The sequence below is a fragment of the Trichomycterus rosablanca genome, chromosome 2, assembly GCF_030014385.1.
Source record: "Trichomycterus rosablanca isolate fTriRos1 chromosome 2, fTriRos1.hap1, whole genome shotgun sequence".
In the NCBI taxonomy this organism is placed as follows: domain Eukaryota; kingdom Metazoa; phylum Chordata; class Actinopteri; order Siluriformes; family Trichomycteridae; genus Trichomycterus; species Trichomycterus rosablanca.
The window spans coordinates 56,973,796-57,000,704 of NC_085989.1; the positions used below are offsets into that span (position 1 = coordinate 56,973,796).

Below are 26,909 nucleotides of genomic sequence, written 5' to 3' on the forward strand. Positions count from 1 at the left end.
TAAGAAATAAATAAGAGCGTTATTAAGAATGTTAGTTCTCAACTTATTCTATTTCTTTGCAATTTTACCACTTTTATTGTGTTACTTTAGTTGCCGAAGGATTCTCTACATTACCAGTGTTGAACTTGGTGCTGTGTGGAAGTGATGAACTAAAATCTTTAATATCAGATCTCATTCTGAAGAAGACAGAACTGATATCAGATCCCAGATCAGAGTGTTTAATGAGGAAGGGTGTGGTGAGTGGATACCAGGTCACACTGGTGGAGACTCCGACTCTCTACAGCACTCAGCTCTCAGAAGAGGAAGTGATGCGAGAGACTCTTCAGTGTGTATCTCTTTGTAATCCTGGAGTTCATGCTTTCATCATCATCATACCTGTTGGTTCACTTCAGGATGAAGATAAAGCAGAAATCAAGATGATCCAGAGGATCTTCAGCTCCAGAATGAATGACCACACCATCGTCCTCTTTAGCAACAGTAACACTGATGAAACTGCAGCAATAAACTTTATTAAACAAAGTTCAGAAACAGAAGAACTTCTCAGCATGTGCAGTGGTAGATACATCATGTTACAGAAGACAGAGAGTGAAAGACTCCAGCAGGTACCAGCTCTGTTGGATCAAGTAAAGAAGATGGCGACTATCAACCAGTTTTATTCTCTCCTGATGTACGTTAAAGCACAAAGAGATGAAGCTAAACAAGATCTGGAGAACAAACTGGTTGAAAAGGAGGAGAAGATCAAGCAGCTAGAGAAACATCTACAGCAAATATGTGAGTAGTTAAAAGAAAATATATATAGGCATGTTTTGTCTTGTCAACTTCATTTAATTTATTAATAAACATCCATTCCTGCATTTTAGGCTTGCAACACATTCTAAAAAAAGTTGGGACAGTAAAGCATTTACCACTTTGTAATGTTGTTGCTCCTTTTCACCACTTAAAAGGTGTTCTGGCACCGAGGAGACCAAGTGATTTAGTGTTTCAGCTTTGGATGCAGGAATTAATGTTAATAAATGAAATGAAGTTGAGCTGATAAAACATGAAATATCTCAGCTTCATCCTGTCTGACATCAAATAAAAGTTAAAGTTGATGTAAGAAACTCTGTGTTTTTGCATTATTTGTATTTTCCATACTGTCCCAACTTTTTCTAATTTGGGGTTGTATTTTCAGGTGCTGAGGGTGAATCATCTGATTCTGGGACTCTGAGAATTGTTCTTATAGGAAAAACAGGAAATGGGAAAAGTGCAACAGGAAACACCATCCTTGGACGTAAAGAATTTCAGTGTAGTGCCAGCATGAAATCTGTGACAACAATATGCCAGAAGGGATTTGGAGAAGTTAAGGGCAAATTAATTGCTGTTGTTGATACTCCAGGACTGTTTGACACCACATTGTCGAATGTAGAAGCAGCTGAAGAAATAGTGAATTGTATCTCACTCTCTGCTCCTGGACCTCACGCCTTTATCATTGTGTTAAGTGTAGGAAGAATCACACAGGAAGAAATGGACACACTTAATCTGATCAAGAAAATATTTGGTACTGAGGCAGCAAAGTTCACCGTAGTGCTGTTTACACGTGGAGATGATCTGGAAGATCAGAACTTGGAAGAATATATAAAAAACAGTGATAATAGAAGCATAGATAAACTAATCAGGGACTGTGGTGGAAGAGTTCATGTGTTCAATAATAGAGAAAAGAACGATCGTACACAAGTCTTTGATCTTATTAGAATGATAGAAGAAATGATAAAGTCTGACAGAAACAATTACTTTACAAACGAGATGTTTGAGGTGGCAAAAAATTCCATCCAGCAGAAACAACAAGAAATACTGAAAGAGAAGGAGGAACAGATGCAGGCTGAAAAAGAAGCTCTGAAATACAAATATGAAGAAGAGCTGGAGAAGATCAGGAATAGTATGGAGACAGAGAAAGAAAAGCTGGAACAGGAGAGACGTGAAAGAGAAAAAGTGTTTAAGGAAAGGGAGGAAGCTCTGAGACGAGAGAAAGAGAAAAGGGAAGAAGAAGAACGAGAAAGAATTAGAAAAGATGAGTGGGATGAGAGAAGAGACGAAGACAGACAGAGGATAAAGAGACTAAAAGAGGAAATTGAGAGAGGGAGACAGGAAGAGATCAAGAAAAGAGAGAAAGAAGACAGAGACAGAAGAGAGAAAGAAGAACGAGAGCGTGAGGAAATGAAAAAGAACTACGAGAAGAAAGAGCTGGACATGAAGAGCAAATATGAAGATGAGGCTAGAAGACAAGCTGAGCAATTTAATGATGTTAAAGCTCAGTTTGAAAAACACATAGAGGATCTGATTACCAAGCACCAGAAAGATCATGATGAGCTCAAACAGAGCAAGGAGGAAACAGAGCATGAATTAAATAAGGATAAGGTTAAAAAAAGGAAATGTACTATTCTCTAAAAACAATTGCTTCAGTTTATTATTTTTTTGATATTTACATTTCAACAATCCAAGGTGGGTTAGTCAGAGAACATATCTTTTGTAAATAAATTATATAGTCAAAAGTATGTGGACACTTCACCAATATTACCTCCTTTAACCTCTCATTACAAAGCAATGATCATTTTTTTCATATGTTGTGCCCACAGAAAGCCCAGTAGCCTATCAGGAGAGGCAGTCTATAAATATGTACAGAGAGGACACACTTATTGATCAGTATGGGCCAGCAGCAATGTCCTGTGAATACATAAGTTGCCCCTTGCAGTTGCCGAAAACAACGAATTATTCCTCAGAAGGCTCTGCTTGAAGAAACAGCATGTTTTTGTGATAAAATCACATGAGGTCATAATAACTCAACAAGCTGTCATCAATAAACAGCATTGGTTGCTGCATTCACAAATGCAGGTAAAGTCTCTGCTATGCTATGCACAGCAGAAGTCCTACGGAAACCCACAAGCTGGGCTAAAGCTTACTGTCACAGCCTGGTGAGTGCCTTGCATAAGAGGCAGCTTCTTTTAGACATTTGTAGGGTGAAAACAAGAAATTACTACATGCTGAATTTTGCTTCACATGAGCTTGTGTGTCGACTTCTTAAAATAAAGCAATAAGCCACGAGAGGCCATGCATTACTGTGATTTTAGCACAGAGTCTCGAGTGGCTTATTGATTTTATTTACATTTACATTTTCAGCATTTAGCAGACGCTTTTATCCAAAGCGACTTACACAATGAGCGGAACACAATGAGCAATTGAGGGTTAAGGGCCTTGCTCAAGGACTCAACAGTGGCAACTTGGTGGTGGCGGGGCTTGAACCGTCAACCTTCTGTTTACTATCCCATTACCTTAACCACTGAGCTATCACTGGCTTTTATAAAACGGCGGTCAACTTAAAATACAATAAATACAACAATATTTAATTCATTGTTACGTTCCTGCCAGTGGCTCTCGTCTAAAGTGTGGCGGAATCAATAACTTTAATGAATTGGGATCAGTTGAGTTGTCCCCCTTTTAGGGAAGGGGAGTGGTGGAGGTGCTTTACAAATAAGTGGTGTTGGTGAAATAACAGGAGGAAGGCAGTAAGTAAACTAACAAGTGTTTATTTACAAAACAACTAGTGCAACAAGTCCAAAAACAACCAACACCAATGCTATTTACAAAATAGTACAAACATCAAAACAAAAAATTCAAATATCTATTAAGCTCATAAACAAGGGTGACTGTACAAATGATTGTGTCTTAAACAAACATTAAAACAAACTACCGGCCGCCCAGGTGGCGCAGCGGTAAGAGGACACGCGCTGCAACCAGAGCTGGATTTCGAAGGAGCGTCGTTTCGAATCCAGCTCTGCCTTCACGGTCGAGGCTGGGCGGCTATGGACAACGATTGGCCTGTTGTCCGGGTGGGGGGCGGGACTTGAGACCGTAGGGGATGCTCTCTCAGGAACGGGGCGGTTTCGCCCTCTGCTGGCTGATTGGTGGCGCCTGCATGGAGACGGGAGGGGGTATGGCGGAGTGTGTGATCCTCCGTGCACGGTACTCTGCCGCGCTACACTCGTCAAGTGTGGGTGACAAGACGGTCGATTGGCTGTGCACGTTTCGGAGGAGGCGTGGAACGGCCTCGTCAGCCCCGGTCAGGAGCAGGAATCCACTAATGAGAGGACGATAGATGGGATGAAAAAATTGGACGTGCTAAATTTATAAAAAAAAAAAAAAAAAAAAAAAAAAAAATACCACGGAGAGGGAACTAAGCGGTGCCAAATAAAATAAATCAAAACAACGCCTAAACCTATTCTATACGACAATCCAGGACTAACTAAACATGTACCCCCACCCGGCTGACTACTCTACATTATCTTTCCAAAAGTACAACGGGTGGCACACGCTACTTACCTAGGGTGTCTATACACAATGAGAAATCCTACGTGCTGCAAAATGTATGTGCGCGCACGTCTTACCTGCTCTCTCTCCGAAGGTAGGCGTTTAACCAGCGGCGTGCACGTATTTACAGTATCCTGAAAAACAACAACAAGGAACTAAGTAAACCGCAACAACCACCGCAACAATCACCGCAACACGCGTCTCTCCAGCCCAAAATCGGAAAACGGCATTCGCTTCCTGAACGGGTTTCCCGCTTCCTATTTGTCATGTTATGCCCGCCTCCACACTCCACCGATTGGTCCACTGACGCGCTTCATCCCGCTGAGTGACAGCTTCTCCACCTATTATAGAAGACAGTGGTAGAGGAGAGAAGCGAGCAAGACACACACACAAAAAAAAAAAGACGCAGCCACACAAATAATAATAATAATAATAATAATAATAAGTGCCGATCCTTGCACGTAACATTCATGAATGTATTTATTGTGGATAAACTTACAATAAAGCATTCTTCCGCGATGGCAGGTAGTTCCTTAAAAATTTTGCTAGGCAACATGAAGGCGAAAATAACATTAACTTTCTCTATTCAGTGGCGTATTAATATGGAATGATGTGAGGTGGTCCTAGGTGTGCATTTATCAGGGATTTTACAACGGCTTCGAAAGCGGCTCAGCCAATCAGATTTTAGGGCCGGAACTATCCGTTTTATAATAGTGCTGTTACGACTTGGGTATGCAGCCTCCACCAGCCCAGAAGAGTACTGCACTGTGGTCCAGAATAAAGCAAAGTAGATCAAAAGTACTCATATAACAGTGGTTCTCTACAACCATATCTTTTCACTTAGTTGAATAAGAACAGCCAGAGAATTAGTATTGTAACGTCACTAGGTGAACCTTCTAATACCGTAGCGTAGCGCTGCCACCACCTTTGTTAACCCAGGAAGGTCTGGTAAAGCACGATAATAACCAGGCGAATATATGGAATTATTCACACATTAGAAAACTTTATTAAACCGATAAAAACAGCATACTGGCTTAAACCCAGAGATAAAAATGGAGTAAGAGAACAACCATACGACACTAGACTCTACACGCTAACACCACAGTGAGCATACAATTCATTTCAAGACACACGTATTAAAATAACACACTATCAGATCACTCATTAGCACATAATTCAACACGGCAAGAGAAACATGTCACACTTTAAGTGCACACAAACTTCATTGTACAGTCTAGCATTTCATGATTAATAATCTATTTCCGATCAAGTTATCTAAAGGGATCGATTAGACACAATTAATACAGTTATAAAAGCTACAGGTATAAAAGAGATTAGTATAGATTACTTTACGTATTGCACTTGCTCGAGGATATTCACGGTTAAACCCATCTACTCAGTTCATGATCATTAAGGAAATTCAGAGTCATTAAACACTAAAACTACACAAACCCCCCGCTAATCATCCCACTAAAAAGGAGCAGACTGACCCGATATCTGGATTAAAAGTTCGGAAGCCTTGGCACCATAACCGCGACCAGCCTCAACACAGCGTCTCACGTGGTCCGGAAACCTCACCGTGCCACCAACTCGCTCTGAGCAAGAGTCTTCACCAGCGTCTCACAGTCTGTTCTTTTAACAGTTCTCGCTGACCCGCCATCGACTCTCGATTCCTCCTTGCTCCAGCTCCGGCACGTTAATCAGTCTTTCAGTCGGCCGACATACTTGCCCACTTGCTGGACGATCTGGACCCTCAGGTACCGCACTCACCGGCATCCCTCTCTGAGTTCTTTCCCTCTGCGCCACCCACCATGTAACAGGGACATCAGAACCTCTCTGGTCAGAACAGTGCCTGGAGGCCGATCCAGCTCCACCTCTTCCCAAAGATTCTGCTGCTCCTTCTCTTCCTCTCCTTGTGCCTGGAAAAGACCACTGTGTACAAGGCTTGAGGCGGTTATAATGTACAACAAACCAAGGCTTCCCCTGTCCTGATAACTTAAGAAGTTCATCTGAGATAACTTCTTTAATAACATACGGGCCACTATAATGTCGCTGGAATTTGGGACACCTCCCCTTCTTCCTAGCTTTATCTCGCACCCAGACTCGGTCGCCCACTTCATATTTTGGACCCCGCACCTTCAAATCATAAAACTGCTTCTGACCCCGAGACGCAGACTCTTGATGTTTCTGAATAGCGGCATGGACTGATCGCAGTCTTCCCTCTAATTCATCCACATAACCACCAACTGAATTATAAGGTTTTGTAACTTCCACATTAAACAAGAGGTCTGATGGCATCACAATCTCCTTTCCAAAAACTGCATAATAAGGAGAAAATTTAGTACTAGTCTGAACACTGCTCCTATAGGCCATCATCATATAGGGCAAAAGCTCATCCCAGTTCCTCTGATTGGCCTCTACAAACATGGACAACATAGTTGTGATCGTCCGATTTAAACGTTCCACTAATCAGTCGGATTGGGGATGGTATGGGGTCGTCCTAGTTTTATGAATATCTAACAACTCACAAATTCCTCGAAATAAAGCAGAATCAAAATTTTTCCCTTGGTCTGTATGAATACTTCGAGGGGTGCCCCACCTAAGAATGAACTGCTCTACCACCACCCTTGCCACAGTCTCAGCATCTTGGGCCTTCATAGGGAATGCTTCACACCACTTACTAAAGTAATCAGCAATAACTAAGATGTATTTATTTCCATCTACAGTAACAGGCAGAGGTCCCACTATATCTATACCCAGCTTTTCAAAAGGATAACTAGCCCTCATGGGTCGTAAAGGTGCACACGGTTCTGCTCCAGTAGTCTTATAAGCCGCACACAATTGACATTTTCCACACCAATCTGCCACGTCTTTACTCCAACCTGGCCAATAAAACCGTGTTCTAACTTTATCCCTTAACTTGGCTATTCCCAAATGACCACCTGTCTTTGAGTTATGCAAGATGTGTAGTAGCTCCGGTACCATCTCTCTAGGGACAACCACTCGCTCACAGGTATCAACAGTACCAACACCCCCCTGTTGGCTCCATAATACCCCATCTCTCACAAACAGGGAACTCCACATGTTCCAATACCCTCTTAACTGGGGATCCTGCTTCACCTCCTCCGGAGGCCTCGGACTACCCACCTCTACCCAATCCTTAACTTTTTGAAGATGGGCATCTTTAGCTTGTTCCAACCTCCAATCCCACCTTAAATAGTCACTTCCTTGGTCTTCAACTACTTGCCCCACCACAGGTCTTGGCTCTAGAGGTGCTCTTGACAGGGCATCTGCATTCCCATGGCTCTTCCCTGGACGATGCACTATATCATACTCAAAAGAGGCCAGCTGCTCTAGCCACCGTGCAATCTGGCCTTCAGGCTGGTCAAAACTATGAAGCCATCTCAGCGAATTGTGATCTGTCCTTAATGTAAACCGCCTCCCCAACAGGTAATGCCGAAACTGCTTCATAAATGTAACTACTGCCAATAACTCCTTCTTAGTCGTAGCGTAGTTTTTCTCACCCTTACTCAGAGCCCTACTCGCATAAATAACCACTCGCTCCTTCCCATCCACCATTTGAGACAAAACTCCTCCGATGCCCACATCACTAGCATCAGTATCCAGCAGAAATGGTTTATCGGGATCTGGAAAAGCCAACATGGGGGCTGTAGTTAGCCGTGCTTTCAATTCATCAAAAGCATTTTGGCACTGCTCACTCCACACCATCTTAGCCCCCTTCTCTGTCAGCTTATGGAGTGGTCTAGCAATAGTGGCAAAATCCTGTACAAACCTCCTATAATAAGAAGCCAATCCTAGGAAGCTACGCACCTCAGTCTGGTTTTGGGGGACCTTCCACTCCCTAACAGCAGAGACTTTTTCAGGATCAGTCATAACACCATTAGGGGAAATAATATGCCCCAAGTACTGCACCTCTTTTGCAAAAAGTTGGCACTTACTTGGTTTTACTTTCAGATTAGCATCCTGTAACTTCCCCAACACAACCTGTAATCGACTCAGATGTTCTTCAAAAGTCCTCCCAAAGACAATTATATCATCCAGGTAAATAAGACATGTAGTCCACTGTAAGTCTGCCAGAACTAATTCCATCAATCTCTGGAAGGTACTTGGAGCATTACAAAGACCGAAGGGGAGAACATTAAACTCAAATAGACCTGTTCTAGTGGCAAAAGCTGTTTTCTCTCTATCCTCAGCATCAATCTCCACTTGCCAGTAACCACTGGCTAAATCCAGAGTGGAAAACCACTCAGCTGCCACAAGAGAGTCCAGAGCATCATCTATCCTAGGTAAAGGGTAAGCATCTTTCACAGTGACCTCATTCAACTTCCGGTAATCAACACAAAACCGAAGGGTCCCATCTTTCTTCCTCACAAGTACCACGGGAGCCGCCCACGGACTATGCGAAGGACGAATAACCCCATGGTTCAGCATACTCTGAACTTCTTGCTGCATCTCCCTTTGTAAGTGTATGGGAACCCTCCTGGGAGCTTGCTTCACAGGAGGGGCATTGCCAGTGTTTATACGATGCAAACTCAATTGGGTACGTCCCAGATCGTGAGGTCCTAGACTAAAAACTGACATGTTGGCATGTACCAGTTTCCTTACCGCCTCCAGCTGGTCCCCATCCAAACCCCTATCAAAAATATGCAAACTTTCCAATAACTGCTCCAGCAGGTGGCGGGAAACCGCCATTTGTGGATTCCCCTCAACACGCTGACAGCAAAGCTCCACCTCAGGAGAGAATGAACCAAGGGACATTTTTGCTTTCAACTCTATGGGCTCCAAGGAGACATTCATCACCCGAACAAGGACTTCTCCCTTCTCTGCCCGGCTTATGGAACGAGCCATCATCACATCCTGTCGCTCCAACAGGACTTCACTTGGTTCGATAAGACCATATGTAATATCCAACCCAAGTCCCAACACCACACCGGTCAACATCATTTCCGAACGAGGAGGTATCAGGGCATCATCTTTCACTACTAATTTTCCTACTTCCCCTCTACCCAAACTTCCAATTAACGGTAACTTCTTACCCAACAAAGCACAAGTATGGGCCTGCAAATCCACTACTGCCCCAAATTTAGAAAGAAAGTCGGTACCCAAAAGAATAGACTGGCTGAGGTCTCTACAAACTAAAAACCCATGATTCAGATGTAAATTATCAAAAGAACATGATCCCTCCCATGTCCCTAAGATATCTAACAGGGCACCATTGGCAGTATGTACTTTTCCTAAATATGGCAATAAATCCTTGCACTGGAGTCCTAATACTTCAAAAAGACAGCTGCTTATCAAGGAAACTTGTGCTCCAGTGTCAATAAGACACTTAACCTTATTGTCCCCAACATAACCATCTATATAAAATCCTAACCCAAAATCCATATTATCACGTAAAGGCTGACTATCGGGGTTCTGAAGGGTGAGTGAGCAGCCCGGTGCACCCACCCACTCTAGTTTCCCATCTGATGAGGGCAATTTCTCCTTAAATGACCTGTTTCTCCACACTGCCAACACCTTCTATTCTGAAGATCCGGAGCCCTTGACCTAGAGGGCCGATTACCTGGCCCAAAATTAGATGGAGCACCCCTCTCCTCTCTCAACTCTTGCACCTCTTTAGCTAACTTATCTATAGCACTTAGGACATTATTTAACACACCAGTTGGTACTTGTGATTCACCTGCCACCTGTACACCTCGTACCCTGGCTTCGGCCAACACATCCTCTTTCTCTAGACCCCTTAAAACCTCTAACTCTGTAGCTAGGGTAATAGCATCTTCAAGACTCTCAGGTTTAGCTGCCCTAAGCTGTACCCGTATATCTCCCTTTCCAGCATGAGTAACAAAATGATCCTTAGCCAACATGTCAACAATTTTCCCATCAACTCCTGGAAATGCCCGCCGAGCCATCCTCCTGACTCTATTACCAAACTCACAAGCTGACTCGGTCTGAGAACGCTTACAACTATGAAAATTTAATCTATCCACTTCTGCGTTAGCAGGTGGGGTCAAATGCTTCTCTAAGCAAGCTTTTAGTTGAGCATAATTCTCCTTAGCATCACTGGGTAATCCCAAAAACACTTCCCTAGCTTTCCCCTTCAGTAACAGAATCATAAACTTTAACTTTAGGTTGTCCTCCCAGCCATTTAACTCTGCTGCCAGCTCAAACTGTCCAAGCCAGTCAGGCCAACTACCAGTAAGGCCATCAAAAGCTTCCGGCATAAACGCGGGGCGTGGTACAGCTTGTACAGCTGAATTTTGGGCCACCGACTCAGATCTCTCTGACTCACTCATTTTGGACCCAAAAGTTACCAAAAAAGAGATCCCTCCGCTGCCACCAGTGTAACGTCACTAGGTGAACCTTCTAATACCGTAGCGTAGCGCTGCCACCACCTTTGTTAACCCAGGAAGGTCTGGTAAAGCACGATAATAACCAGGCGAATATATGGAATTATTCACACATTAGAAAACTTTATTAAACCGATAAAAACAGCATACTGGCTTAAACCCAGAGATAAAAATGGAGTAAGAGAACAACCATACGACACTAGACTCTACACGCTAACACCACAGTGAGCATACAATTCATTTCAAGACACACGTATTAAAATAACACACTATCAGATCACTCATTAGCACATAATTCAACACGGCAAGAGAAACATGTCACACTTTAAGTGCACACAAACTTCATTGTACAGTCTAGCATTTCATGATTAATAATCTATTTCCGATCAAGTTATCTAAAGGGATCGATTAGACACAATTAATACAGTTATAAAAGCTACAGGTATAAAAGAGATTAGTATAGATTACTTTACGTATTGCACTTGCTCGAGGATATTCACGGTTAAACCCATCTACTCAGTTCATGATCATTAAGGAAATTCAGAGTCATTAAACACTAAAACTACACAAACCCCCCGCTAATCATCCCACTAAAAAGGAGCAGACTGACCCGATATCTGGATTAAAAGTTCGGAAGCCTTGGCACCATAACCGCGACCAGCCTCAACACAGCGTCTCACGTGGTCCGGAAACCTCACCGTGCCACCAACTCGCTCTGAGCAAGAGTCTTCACCAGCGTCTCACAGTCTGTTCTTTTAACAGTTCTCGCTGACCCGCCATCGACTCTCGATTCCTCCTTGCTCCAGCTCCGGCACGTTAATCAGTCTTTCGGCCGTCATACTGCTCCAAACAAAGTCTCTCCCCATCCCCAAAGAGTCCGACCTTTTATAGTGTCCGTGTTGCTCACCTTCAATCAGCGCAGGTTCCGCCCCACCGTTCTACTCAGTCTCTTCATTTACTCAGTTCATTACAGTATTACATAGAAGTAGGCTAAAGGTTTAAACTGATAGAACTATTTTTTGTATTAAAATATTTGCTGCTTTAAACCATCTTAAAGATTTCTGTGTTATGCTGACTGTATGTGATGATTATGGTGATAGTTACTGTAAATTGCTGGTATATAAATAAAAAAAAGTGTAAAAATGGGAGTACATGTGTTTTGTAAGTTTTTTATATAAAGTATTGTGTATGCATTTATGTCTACTTCAATATGAAAAAAAAAATTCTATACATCACGGTGTTCAAGTAAAGTAAAATTTATTTGAATAGCACTTTTTACAATAGACCCCGTCTTAATGCCACTTTATAGATTCCAGGACCAAAAAAATCCCACAAGCCGAGGGCGACAGTGACAAGGAGAAACTCCCTACATATTTTTGAGAGGAACTAGACTCAACAGGAACCTCCATCCCTCTTGGGTAGCTTAGAGCATCATTTATCCTAATTAGAATGTAATTATTTGATTACCGAGGCAGCAAAGTTCACCATAGTGCTGTTTACACATGGAGATGATCTGGAAGATCAGACTTCTATCGAAGAATGTATTCGAACTATGTTCATGTAAAAAAAAAACTCTGGGAGGAAACTCTGAGACGAGAGTTTATGAAAAAAGAAGAACAACGAGAGAAACAGAGGCTGGAGGACTTAAGAAGATCAGAAGAAAATGAACAACAAAAGGCAGAGAATGATCGCATGTTGGAGGAGATGAGGAAGGAAAGAAAGAGAGCAGAGAGAGCAAGAGCATATGGAATACAAACTAAAAATGAAGAAAGAGTATGAAGAACAAGAACGAATTAGAAAAGACGAGTGGGAGAGAAGAACCAGTGAGGACAATGAGAGAAGAGAAGAAGACAGGCAGAGGATAAAGAGACTAAAAGAGGAAATTGAGAGAGAAAGACAGGAAGAGATCAAGAGAAGAGAGAATGAAGACAGAGACAGAAGAGAGAAAGAAGAACGAGAGCGTGAGGAAATGAAAAAGAACTACGAGAAGAAAGAGCTGGACATGAAGAGCAAATATGAAGATGAGACTAGAAGACAAGCTGAGCAATTTAGTGATGTTAAAGCTCAGGGGCAGAGTGGTGAACGAGTTTTAACTGTGAGAAGTGGAAGGTGGGATGTACACGCATGTGGCTGGGGAGGCTAATGGAAGTTCCTAAAGCCTTACAAAAGGAGCGCCAGACTTGGGACACAAATTTGGGCCCACGGTCCGAAACTATGTCCAGGGGTATTCCGTGGATCTTAAAGACTTGGTTAAACAGGAGTTGGGCGGTTTCAAAAGCTGAAGGAAGCTTGGGGAGAGCTAGGAGGTGAATGGCTTTAGAGAAACGGTCCACAACTGTTAAGATGATGGTCATACCTTTCGACTCAGAAAGGCCTGAAATAAAATCTAGGGCTATGTGGGACCAGGGATGCCCATGGATGGGAAGAGGCTGTAGCAGGCCTGCTGGAGACTGATGGGAGGATTTCCTCTGGGCACAAGTGGGGCATGCGGCCACAAACTCCCTAGTGTCTGCCTCTAGAGTGGGCCACCAGAAATGTCTCTTTAGGAGGGATACAGTTCTGTTGGCTCCAGGGTGGCAGGCAAACTTGCCTGCCGCCAGGCTCTCTGAAATGTAGTTCTCCATAGCTTCCCTCTCGGGACGAGATAGCTGGTACAGGCGACTCGTCGGAAGTGGGGCCTCTGGAGAAAGGTCTATCGTCGTATGGGTGATGAGGAGGCAAGGTCAGGGCGTGGGTTTTGCTAAAGACCTCCCGGAGGTTGTGATACTCCACGGGTACCCTAGAGAGGTCTATGGAGTCATTGGAAGGTGGAGAATTTAGTCGAGGGCCAGAAGGATGGATCGCAGACCGTAGACAAACAGAGTGGCAGAAATTGCTCCAAGTGGTAATTTTCCCTTGCTGCCAATCGAGGTGAGGATTGTGAGTGGCCAGCCAAGGAAAACCCAGGACTAGAGGGGTTTTGGTGGTCTTGATAATAGAGAAGGTCATGGTTTCACGGTGGTTGCCCGAGAGGACCAGGGTTATAGGAGCAGTGCGGTGGGTGATACGGGCAAGGATATGGCCGTCCAGGGCACAGGCTGTAACGGGAGAGTCCAGGGCTTCACAAGGGCAACCAGCCAGGTTAGCATCAATGAGGTTGTCCTCGGACCCTGAGTCAGTTAGAGCGGAAAGATGAAGGGGACCTCCTGGAAGGCAAAGGGTGGCTGGGACTAAAAGGCGGGGCTGTGGAGATGGGCAATCAGGGGCTGTGCTCGTCAGAGTCCCCACTCCTACTGACAAGCTCCCCCTTTTGAGCGCACTGGACAGGAAGCAATGAGGTGCCCCATTTGGCCACAATAGAGGCATTCCCCCGAGCACAGCCTTTTGGAGCATTCCTCTGGGGTAAGCCGTGCCCGACCTAACTGCATTGGTTCGGGGGCATCGGTGGTGGAATGTACTGGGGGTGGACCATGAGAAATTTCAGATGGAAAGGACTTGAGGGCAATGGGTCTCAGGGTCTGGACAGGGCACGCCAACCTCTCCAGGCGGCGTTCCCTAAGGCGTTCATCCAACCAAATAGCTAAATCAATAAGCCCCTGAAGCTCTGGGGGCTCGTCGCGGGCTGCCAGCTCGTCTTTGAGGCGCTCCTCCAGGCCTCAATGGAACGTGCCGCGGAGGGCCACGTCGTTCCAGCCGGAGTCCGCTGCCAGAGTCCAGAACTCTACGGCATAGTCAGCGACTGGCCGGGAGCCCTGGCGTAGCCCCAACAGTTGGCTGGTGGCATTCCCGGAATAGTTAGGGTGATCAAAGACTGCCTGAAACTTGCTAAGAAAATCCTCGTACGAACCCTCCTGTGGGCTGGCAACAGACTGGGCAGCCTCAGCCCAAGTCAGAGCCCTTCCCCTAAGCAGCCCAATAATATATGCAACCTTGCTGGCCCCGGTGGCGAAAGTGATGGGTCATTGAGCAAAAACAAGGCCACACTGATACAGAAAACCCTGGCATTTGTCCAACTCACTGTGATAAGGCTCTGGATGGGTGGTGAGTCCTTCTGCCAGGGACTCAGACGGGGCAGAGGGAGCCAGGGCAGGATGAGGAGCACCGGCGTCGGGGTGAACATGACCAGTGGCGTGTGCAGCGGTGCTGGGGTCTGTGGAGGAAATGGCCTGGGAGGAGGTAAGAGCGGCAACCTGCCTGGAGACATTCCCCAATTGTTGAATCAGTTGGCGATTACTCTCAATAAGGGACTTCAGCAGCTGGTCATGCTGGTCCAGCTGAGAGGCTTGGTGGCAGAGAAGGGTCTCCAGGGACCTCTGGTCCTCTGAGGGTGGGTTCGCGGGTTCCATATGACCAGATCGTACTGTTAGCAGACATCCCAAGTCTCCCGGAAGCTCCGGGAGTCTCCCGCATATACAGAGCGGCTCCCTGATGCCCGCAAGTCAGATAAAATCTCCCGGAATCTAGAACGAGCGAACACACACGCACGCGTATTAAATCCGTTATCTGATATACAATCTAGCGCACTGTGCAGGGAACATGTTTAATATACTGTCTAGTGCGCTAAGTAGGGATCATGAATTCATATCTAAAATACTATCTAGTGCACTATGTAGGGAACATAAATCCGTTATCTGATATACAACTTAGTGCACTATGTAGGGAACATTAATGTGTTTGTGACGCGAACAGTTAGCTTAGTAGCTCAGTTAGCAGCTTCTAAAAATTCTGTTATCACCCATATACTGTACTTTGGTGTGTGCGAGAGATTTTTTTTACCTTTTTTATTTAATTAAAAAAAAAATTTTTGGAGGGGGGGGGGGGGGGGGGGCGTGGTCCGGGGGTACCTCCCGGAAATGAGTATTTGCAACTTGGGATGTCTGTGTTAGGGTTGGCACAGAGCCAACACAAAAGTTTTAGAGGAACCCTAAGGCGAACACCACACCACAGACTCAGAGATAAAGTATAACAGATTTATTGAAACACAAAGCACAGGAGCAGATGAACTAAAAAAGGACGACCAGGGAACCAGGAGGCGACGGAGGACAACAGGGAAGGAGAGTCCGGACACTGGAACAGCAGCAAGGGAACCGAAGGGGCAGGTGGCGCTGTCAGCAGGGAACCAGAAGCCTGGGGAGTAAGGCTGGCAGGGCTCAGGAGAAGCAGCAAGGAACCAGAAGGCTGGAATGCCAGACGATCTGGTAGTGGGTGAAGGAAAACCAGGGGCTTATGAAGGCTGAGTGGTAATGAGTAGATTGAAGACAGGTGAATTGATTGAATTCCCCTCAGCTACACCAGAGGTCGCCAAAACCCCCAAGAAGGCAGCATGAGTGGAAATCCTAACATGATGAGCCTTTTTATTTGTAGAAAATTATGTGTTCACTGAGAACAAAAATATTCTGAATGTCCCAAACAGGTAAGCACAAAGTTAAAAGAAGGAAAGATTATCAAAAAGTTTACAGTTGCAGCAAGTAATTGTGATGCTGAACCCACTGCGACTCTGACCATGAAAACGTAAGTTTAAATAAATGTACAGTTCAATAGAAAATCAAGACAGAAATGTCACATGAGATTTTTCCTATGAATGAGAAAATAAAATCAGATCTCACAGTAGAATGATGAGCAGTTACAGCAAACTCACAAAATAAACTCCAATCTTATTCCACTCGGATATGATGAATGATGGGGTGTAATTCTACAAGAGGACAGTAGATGGAGCTGCTGTATAGAAAATGATGAAGGTTCCAACTTGATTAAAGTTTAGTTCAGATAAACTCACTTTTGATTTGGACTGGAACGAAATGGCGTCGAATAACGGTAAGATCCAAATGACCTTCATTAATAATGAAATGTGTTCATCCGCGTTCTATCTGTTAAATGTGTTTATTTATAAGATAGAACTAAACTGTGTGTAAATGTGTAACGAGTCTCTAAACCTGAAATAGAAACAGGATCATATAACACAGGGTTTTACACTGCTACTGTCATTTTACACCATTTCTCCATGTAAACAACACATGAGTCAGAGAAACAGTCAAAATCAACAGTTAAATAAAAAAAAAAAAAAAACTTGTAATCAAATAATGTTTTAAATAGTTCATTTAAACACATACACTGTCTTGCCAAAGCTTTGTGGACACCTTTTCATTACATATACAATGTAAGATTAGTACAGTGGATCCAGAAAGAATCTGTGAAGTACCATTGTTTAGCTCTCTCCACAGATTTTGGACAGGGTTTAATTCTGGGCTATGGCTGGGCAAAAAAAAATATTAATACTGGCACCAAAGTAAACTGTATACTGAATACTTCTATGAATGTGACATCTAAGCCTTTAACTCTATTTAATTTTTTAAACAATATGTTTTTATTTCAATATGGGTGATTACGTTTGAATTGATCATCTGGCAAAGATGATCAGAGGATCCAGTTTGTCAACAAATGTGTGAGAAAATGATGAAATGTTTAAAAACAATGAACCTCAAAGAAAGATTGGAAAAAATTTTCATGTTCTCCCTCTACAGTGCAGAATATCATTAAACCATTAAAGGAATCAGGATCTTAAGCTTAATCTGAACGCTCATGATCTTCCATCCCTCAGACGGTGCCACATCAAGAACCTCCACTCAACACTAGCTGATATAACCACATGGGTGAGGGATTAGTTTATCAAACCTTTATCAGCTCTACAATACAGAGTTACTGCACTAATCATACTTAACACTTTACTGAGAAGTCTTATGTTAACCATGTCCAGAAGTGGCGTCGACTTCTTAGGGCTAGGTTCTTAGTGGTTAGGGCAGCAGAAAAGACCATAGGGGCCAGTCTTCCACCTATTGAGGATCTGGCTCTAAAGCACCTCTCGTCAAAAGCCAGGAGCATCATTAGTGACTCCACTCACCCCTGTCACAGACTGTTCACCCTTCTGCCCTCGGGTAAAAGGTACAGTAGTCTACGCTGCAACACGGACCGGTTCAGAAGTAGTTTCTACCCAACTGCCATCAGACTTCTGAACAGAACAAATTAACCCAAATCTGATAAATATTTTAATCTATGGATATAACATGTGCAATATCCTTATATCTTAACAAGCAGTAACAAAATGTGCAATAACAAAATGTGCAATAATTATCATTATGTATAACCACTGTGAATTTTTCTGCATGTGCAATACTTTAAGTACAATGTGCAATTTTTGTAAATGCCAGTATTATTATTATTATTACTATTATTTAACTTTACTATTCTATTACTGTTCTATATATATTTCTTATTCTTTAAACCTGTGGTGTTTTTAATGTGAACTAATGCACGTAATCTCGTTTTTTCTGTACACTTCGGTGTTCAGTAAAATGACAATAAAGTAAATCTTGAATCTTGAATCTTGAATCTTCTCTGGGCTCTGAGGCATCTAGGATGGACCATCACACTGTAGAAACGTGTATTTTGGTTAGATGAATCAGCATTCCAGCTCTTTTTAAAAAAAATAAATTGGACATTGCGTGGACCAAAGATGAAAAGAACCAGCCAGACTGTTACCAGCAACAAATCCGAAAGCCAGAGTCTGTGTCAGTGCCAGGGTGTGTCATGGTATGAGGGCGTGTCAGTACCCTTGGTAAAGGTCATCAACACGTCTGTGATGCAGCATTAATGCAGAAAATTACATTGAGATCTCAGAACAACGCCTTCAAGACAACACTGAGGTGTTAACCATGTAAAATGTTTTAAGTCTCTGTATAACTGGATTTTACTTTAATATTAGTAGCAGAAGTATTTTATTACTATTACTGTAAGTTTAAAGTAATTCTGCATATTTTACTGTAGAACTCCTCTTTATTTTTCCAAGGTTAACAGGAACTTATCTGTTATCTGTGCTTTTTTTCAGATTTTTTAAACACTTTCAGAAGACAAAGTATTGCAGTACCTTTCACCTGTAAGTTATAGTGGAACTTTTTTACTTAAACTTTAGTCAAAAATATAATTTACTGTAAGTAAATTTGAGTAAATATTACTTTACACAATATGAATGATATGATATAGGAATGTCTTTCACAGCTTGGATCACCACAGAACCTAAATAATTATCTTACTTCTGGACTTGAATGCTGAGGTTACACCAATTTCTCCATAGATGTAAATCAGTAATGTTCATCAAAAATAATTATTAAAAATTAAATAGAAAACACAGCAGTCAGTTTTCTCAGAAATATAATCACACGTTACCCTGGTTACTGAACCCAGGGACTGAATCTGGACCAGTTTATTAATCATAAATGTGAATTATATTTTTTTCAGTCTCTGAGCTGAGGATCGTGCTACTGGGTACAAATGTTCATTACACCAACAAATTAGCAAACATCCTCCTGGGAAAAGAAGCATTTCAGACTGAAGCTCCTCCATATTTAATAGATCATCACTGTGAGAGAGTTAGTGGACTGGTGGAGGGAAGAACCATCACCATCATCAATGCACCTCACCTATATAATCCCAAACTCTCTCAGAAGAAACTGATACAGAAAGTGAAAGAGTGCATCACACTCTCAGATCCTGGACCTCATGTGTTCTTACTGGTGCTCCAGTCCCAAAACCTCACAAAGGAGCCCAATGACAGAATCATAAGCACCCTGTACTCGGACATCCCACAGTCTATAAACCGGTTATTATTAGTAACTACAGCTGAAGAGCATGGATTCTTCTCCACATGTATCAGTGAATGTGAGATGAAACACTACAGAATTGTGAATCTATCACCATTTAATAAACATCAAGTTCTGCAGCTTCTGAAGAAGATAGATGTGATGGTAACTGAGAATGGAGGAGATCACATGACCTGCACAATTAATGAACCACAAGAGAGGAAGAACCTGGGATCACCAGGACCACAAGACCAGGATTATTCATTAGAAACTACATCAACTGATCCGGCTGTGAAGAGAAAACAGCTGGTGCAGAGTGGAGGTAATCATGGTATTTATGTAATTTGTAGATTATTGAAGTCGTCTTAAGCAGAGATGGATCTGACCAATGTCATAACCTTTGCTTTATTCATTCATCAGTCATTCATCATTGTGTTTCTACGCTCACACAGACACTTTATAGTGTCTATATAGATTTTACAAACAATCGTATTTAACTGTAAAAACTGTTTTAAATAATACACTGTTGTTATTTGCAGAACTCTTCTAGTTTTAAAACCTTCATGGACCTTCTTGCATAAACTGCATGTTTAAGATCAATTCATAGATTTTCTATGAAAGTCAGGTTCAGGGATGTCCCGATCCGATCTCAAAGATCAGAATCGGGCCCGATCAAGGCATTATTTAACTGATCGGTATCGGCTTTACTAAGCCCGATCCTAAGCCCGATTTTTTTTATTTTACGTCAGCGGTCAAGCCGGTTGTCATAAATGGAGAGTCCAACAGTGAAGTGTAATGTCTGCAATGCGAGCGTTTCACGAGGCGGTGGGAGCAGAGCTGCATTCATTACTGTAGATTTTTACTGTTTATATGGTGTGTGAGTCCAGGATCACTCCGGTTTACAAAACAATAACTTTTAGTCCGAGTATGAGAGGAGCATAACATTTACAAGACTGAACAGTTACAACACGCCTACAAGTACGGTGGCTCATAACAAACAAACCATATCATTTAACCAAACGATCTACAATTACTATGGCACCTAAAAAATAAACACTCAGTCGAATACAGTGAGTTTATTATTATATGATGAGAGGAGGAACCGGCTGTCCTCTAAGATGGCAGAGATGCTGATTTTCCTCAAAAAGAACCTTCACTTCATTTTGGGTGTGTTGCTACTACAATGCTGCACTAAGTTTGTTTACTCTTATTTTGTAAAATAAAGGAGAATTAAGCAATAGCTTGGATGCAGCATTTTTTTCCTACAGCACTGCAGAGCTATTCAGTTGTTAAACATGTACACTGGATTAATGTGAATAACTGTGATGTACTTGAAGTGTGCACTGTGTAAACAGTATTATCCAGTTCTTATCTAGACAATATCTAGAAAATACAAGTATCGGTTTGAGACTCGGTTTTGGATCGGGATCAAAATTAATGATCGGGATCTGTAACAAAAAAACGTGATCAGGACATCCTTAGTCAGGTTACAGTGAGGGCCATTACATGCATTTTAGCTTGAGTCAATGCTTTTTGTGAGGGCTCTTTTAGGTAAAACTGGGCGTTGCCTTAGACTGTAGAGCAGTTTTTTAATGTTGTTTTCATGGCATTTCACATGCAGTTACTGTTGCTGTGGTTTAATTCATATGTTTCTTTTACCTTTACATTTTTTACATTTGTTTAACAAAAAAAATTCAGACAGAGGCAAAAAGAGTGAAAAAGTTACAGTGTTTTGAAACATACCAAATTAAGCAGGTGAACCTGAAGCTAGCTAGCTCATATAAAGGTATCTCGAGAGCAAAGGCTCAGATTTCAGCGTTTCATGCATTTCTATTTGCTATCAGTAGTTCAATATGGTCACTTTTGAAGCACTGGGTGTTTTGTTTAAAATATGGTAGGACAACATGTGATCTTGCTTTCACAATTGCACTTACCTTTTTATTTGGTAAGGTTTTTATCTACATGAGTATCCATCTGGACGTCCAAATGTTTTGCTGCTAAATTCGAAAATATTAACATCCCGCCCCCTCTTTAACCAAAACCCACCCCCTGATTGGTTGCATTAAAAATTGCGCTCAGAAGGTTACTATAATAACTATAACTCCAACGTACGAGGAGGATCGTAAGCAAGTCTTTGCAAGCAAACATCATAAGAGAATTGTCAGTTCAACAACATTTATATTTACATATGTGGGATTTAGCAGACACTCTTAGAGGTTTCACAATAAACATTTTCTTACTGTAGTAAACAACAGTCCAAGAACACAAATCTGCTTAAACCCTGTTAGAACACTGTTTAGGAAATAAGAAATAAATACAAGCATTAGTAAATACATGTTTTACCTGTTTTATTGTGTTACTTTAGTGGCAGAAGGAGTCTCTACATTACCAGTGTTGAACTTGGTGCTGTGTGGAAGTGATGAAATAAAATCTTCAATATCAGATCTCATTCTGAAGCAGACAGAACTGATATCAGATCCCAGATCAGAGTGTTTAATGAGGAAGGGTGTGGTGAGTGGATACCAGGTCACGTTGTTAAAGACTCCGGCTCTCTGCAACTCTCTGCTGTCAGATGATAAAGTGATGCGAGAGACTCTTCAGTGTGTATCTCTTTGTAATCCTGGAGTTCATGCTTTCATCATCATCATACCTGTTGGTCCACTTCAGGATGAAGATAAAGCAGAAATCAAGATGATCCAGAGGATCTTCAGCTCCAGAATGAATGACCACACCATCGTCCTCTTCAGCAACAGTAACACTGATGATACTGCAGCAATAAACTTTATTAAACAAAGTTCAGAAACAGAAGAACTTCTCAGCATGTGCAGTGGCAGATACATCATGTTACAGAAAACAGAGAGTGAAAGATTCCAGCAGGTACCAGCTCTGTTGGATCAAGTAAAGAAGATGGAGACTACCAACAAGTTTTATTCTCTCCTGATGTACGTTGCAGCACAGAGAGACAGAGCTACACAAGAACTGGAGAAAAAACTGACTGAAAAGGAGGAGAGAATCAAGCAGCTAGAGAAACATCAACAGCAAACATGTGAGTAGTTTCAAAAATACACAAATACACTGATCAGCCATATAATTAAAACCACCTCCTTGTTTCTACACTTACTGTCCTTTTCATTTGCTTTTTAGTTTGTGCTCTGTCTAGTTCATGCTGTTGTGTAAAAGAAGATGTTATCGATTAATTATTTAGTTCTATAATTAATAGTCTAGATAAAACTGGTGCTTTGACTGGAGGCGGCAGTATAGCATAGGCAGAGCCATCTGGAGTAGACGGTAGCTTGAACCCTGTTGAGTCACATGTAGTCAGCAAAGGGTTCCTTTGTTGACCAACCAAGACATCATTCACTCAATCAATCACTGCAGGACTGCAGACACAACATTCCAGAACCCTTGCAGTGATCAGATTACAGAGGAATGGAGAATGTTATAATTAATAATAAAATTTACACAAAAATAAAATTTACACAAGAATAAAAAAAATTATTTTAATTTAATTTATCTTATTTTCAGGTGCTGAGGGTGAATCATCTGATCCTGGGAGTATAAGAATTGTTCTTATTGGAAAGACAGGAAATGGGAAAAGTGCAACAGGAAACACCATCCTCGGAAGAAAAGCATTTCAGTGTAATGCCAGCATGAAATCTGTGACAAAAATTTGCCAGAAGGGATTTGGAGAAGTTGAGGGCAAATCCATTGCTGTTGTTGATACTCCAGGACTGTTTGACACCACATTGTCAAATGAAGAAGCAGCTGAAGAAATAGTGAAATGTATCTCACTCTCTGCTCCTGGACCTCACGCCTTTATTATTGTGTTAGGTGTAGGAAGAATCACACAGGAAGAGCTGGAGACCCTGAGTCTGATCAAGAAAATGTTTGGTACTGAGGCAGCAAAGTACACCATAGTGCTGTTTACACGTGGAGATGATCTGGAAGATCAGACCTTGGAAGAATATATCAAAAACAGTGATAACAGAAGCATAGATAAACTGATCAGGGACTGTGGTGGACGAGTTCATGTGTTCAATAATAAAGAAAAGAACGATTTTACACAAGTCCATGATCTTATCAGAATGATAGAAGAAATTATAAAGTCTGACAGAAACAATTACTTTACAAACGAGATGTTTGAAATGGCAGAAAATTCCATCCAGCAGAAACAACAAGAAATACTGAAAGAGAAGGAGGAACAGATGCAGGCTGAAAAAGAAGCTCTGAAATACAAATATGAAGAAGAGCTGGAGAAGATAAGGAAGAGTATGGAGACAGAGAAAGAAAAGCTGGAACAGGAGAGATGTGAAAGAGAAAAAGTGTTTAAGGAACGGGAAGAAGCTCTGAGACGAGAGTTTGAGAAAAAAGAAGAAAAAGAAAAGGAGAAACGGAGGCTGGAGGACCTAAGAAGATCAGAAGAGGATAAACGACAAAAGGCAGAGAATGAACGAATGTTGGAGGAGATGAGGAAGGAAATGGAAAAGCAAAATGCTACATTTCTTAAGCAGCAAGCTGAAAAAGACGAGGAGGACCGGAGGAGAGCAGAAAGAGAAAAAATCGAGAGGGAACGTTTTGAACATGAACAAAAAGAAGCAATGGAAAAACTAAAAATCAGACAACAAGAAGAGATTAAAAAGAGAGACGAGGAAGAACAAAAGAGAAGAAAAGAACAAGAAGAAGAACAGGAAAACTGGAAGAGGAAAATGAAGGAGGTAGAAAATGATAAAAAGGAGATAAAAGATGATATTGAGAGAAAACTGAGAGAACAGGAGATGGAATGGAAGGAGAAGATGAGAGCAGGAGAAGAAGAACACAAGAGAACAAAAGAGAACCATGATAAAGAAGTAAAAGAACAAGAAGAAAAACAGAAAAACTTTGAGAAGGAAAGAGAAGATGAAAGACGTGAAAGAGAAGAGGAAAGAGAACAGTGGAAAGAAGCAGAAAGAAGAGAAAGAGAGCAGAGAGAGCGAGAGTATGAGGAATACATAATAAAAATAAAGAAAGCATTAAAAGAGAAACAAGAAAGAATTAGAAAAGAAGAGTGGGAGAGAAGAACCAGTGAGGACAATGAAAGAAGAGAAGTCACACAGAGGATAATGAGACTAAAAGAGGAAATTGAGAGAGAAAGACAGGAAGAGATCAAGAGAAGAGAGAAAGAAGACAGAGACAGAAGAGAGAAAGAAGAACGAGAGCGTGAGGAAATGAAAAAGAACTACAAGAAGAAAGAGCTGGACATGAAGAGCAAGTATGATGATGAGGCTAGAAGACAAGCTGAACAGTTTAATGATGTTAAAGCTCAGCTGGAAAAACACATAAAGGAACTGATTACCAAGTACCAGAGGGATTATGAACTTCTCGATGACCTGTACCGCGGTACACAGAAGGAATATGCTGAGCTTAAACAAAGCAAGGAGGAAACAGAGTATGAATTACGTAAGGAGATAGATGAGCTAAAACAAAGCACATGTACTATTCTCTAAAAACTACTGCTTTTGTGTGTTTATTATTATCTTGATATTTACATCTTGTAAATAAATTAAATAGCCAAAAGGTATGTGGACACTTGAGCAAAATTACCTTCTTTAACTCCTATTACAAAACCATTCATTTAACCTTCATTCATACAATAAAAGAATCACGCCCATCCGCAGAAATCCAGTAGCCTATCAGGAGAGGCAGTCTATAAATATCTACAGGAGGACACACTTATTGATCAGTATGGGCCAGCAGCAATGTCCTTTGAATATATATGTAGGGAGCCCCTCCCAGGAGCCAAAAACAACCAATGAACCACTTAAACTTTGATTCCTCGGATGGCACTGCTTGAAAAAACAGCATGTATCTGTAATGAAAGCATAAAAACATAAAATACTACATTCAGATTTTTGCTTCATATGACCTTGTGTTGACTTGTGTATTGATTCTTAAAATAGTGCCGTTACGACTTTGATATGCAGTCTCCACCAAACCAGAAGGGTACTGCACTGTGACCCAGAATATGGGAAAGTAGATCAAAAGGTAATAATGGAACAGTGGTTCTCTACACCCACATTTTGTGGTCACTTGGTTGGATAGGAACAGCCAGAGAATTAGTATTACATAGAAGTAACGACTAACGACTCTGTGGTCACAGTCATAAGGTGATGAGTTTATTATTATATTTGAAGGACGGGCAAAACAGAAAGAATTTAGTCTGGAAAGCAGTATTGGTCGTCCTCCATTGTTCAACTGATAGATCTGGTTTTGTATTAAAATATTTTGCAGCATTAAACCAATTTAAAGATTTCTGTGTTATTCTTACTGTATATGGAGTTTATGGTGATAATCACTGTAAATGATGATATTTTAAATATATAAAGAGAAGTATGTGTGATTTGTAAGTTTTATATAGAATTGTCTATGCATTTATATTTACTTTTACTTCAACATAAAAAATAAATGTATTCTATACATTACAGTGTTTAAGCAAAGTGAATTTATTTGTATAGCGCTTTTTACAGTAGACCACATCTCAATGCAATTTTATAGATTCCAGGAGCAAAAAAATCCCTGTTAAACAACCCGAGGGCAACAAGAGCGACAAGGAAAAACTCCCTACATGTTTTTAATGGGAACTACACTCAACAGGGACCTCCATCATCCTTGGGTAGCCTAAAGCATAATTTATGTTAAATAGGACTTGATTAAATAATAGTTATACATACAAATTAATAAAATGATTTCTAACAAACGTTACAGCAAGTGAGAAGCATAAAGAATTGAATTAGAGTTTGTTAGAGTTTTAGTTCTGTCTGTAGTAGAATAAAGTCTGTTGGTGAGTTCTGGACATTGTGACCTCCAAAACCCAGTTTGAGCTGGTTTAGACCAGTTCTGCTTCTAGCTAAGAAATCTCTGTTAACGATGGAATCTTCAACTGTTCAGTATTTAGTAGCATCAAGTATTTATTATACACATTTATTTTTTTCAGAATGTAAATAATATTGTGTAAGTACTGCTACTATTTTTCTCCACTGCTGCTATTTTCTCTGTTGAAGAGATGCCATGCAGAATGTCATTGTACTTGTGTATAGTGACAATAAAGACAGTTTTATTTTGTTCTGTGGTACATATTGTAGAAGTTAAACACAATGCATATTTAAACATCTTGTTACCTTCATACTCAGTAGTTTTTTTTCCCTTCAGTTTATCATACAAGCTACAGGTTTGTAAACTAGGCATTACACCCATGTCATGTTTTACTACGTCATTTTCTCTGGTTTAACAATTTAACAGCCTTCAATCATTTTATTTTTTTTCAGTAATATAGATCTACTGTATGTGTACATCTAATAAGAATATGGTGCAACCTCAACATTCTATGTAAGATAACACATTGTATAAAACTGTGGTGATCCAAGCCGTGAGAGACATTTCTAGATTATATAATTCATATTATGTAAAGTAATATTTACTAAACTTTTTTTTACAGCTAGTGATATTTTTGGACTAAAGTTTAAGTAAAATAGTTTAGCCATGACTTACAAGTAAGAAGTTGTGGCATACTTTCTCTTCTCAAATGCTTTAAAGAACCTGTAAAAAGAAGCAG

The 26,909-nt window shown here is 41.3% G+C and overlaps 1 protein-coding gene across 1 annotated transcript; it reads left to right on the forward strand.

The window, feature by feature from the left end:
* Positions 1-216: 216 nt before the first annotated feature.
* Positions 217-25,677, forward strand: LOC134302719 (uncharacterized). The gene is made up of 10 exons (XM_062987913.1): positions 217-771; positions 1,172-2,418; positions 9,083-9,412; positions 12,478-12,804; positions 14,318-14,445; positions 14,557-15,004; positions 17,443-17,620; positions 18,981-19,643; positions 21,687-22,367; positions 22,847-25,677. Exons 1-10 carry the CDS (start codon positions 222-224, stop codon positions 24,802-24,804), a joined length of 6,510 nt encoding a protein of 2,169 aa, XP_062843983.1. The 5' UTR covers positions 217-221; the 3' UTR covers positions 24,805-25,677.
* Positions 25,678-26,909: the final 1,232 nt, after the last annotated feature.

Excerpts from the sequence above, each read along its gene's own strand:
- LOC134302719 (XM_062987913.1), top strand. The coding sequence starts at position 222 with ATGAGGAAGGGTGTGGTGAGTGGATACCAGGTCACACTGGTGGAGACT. Across the intron at positions 14,446-14,556 it reads GACTGGCCGGGAGCCCTGGC|ACTGGGCAGCCTCAGCCCAA; the intron begins GTAGCCCCAACA and ends GGCTGGCAACAG. Across the intron at positions 17,621-18,980 it reads GTTCACCCTTCTGCCCTCGG|TCTCTGAGCTGAGGATCGTG; the intron begins GTAAAAGGTACA and ends TATTTTTTTCAG.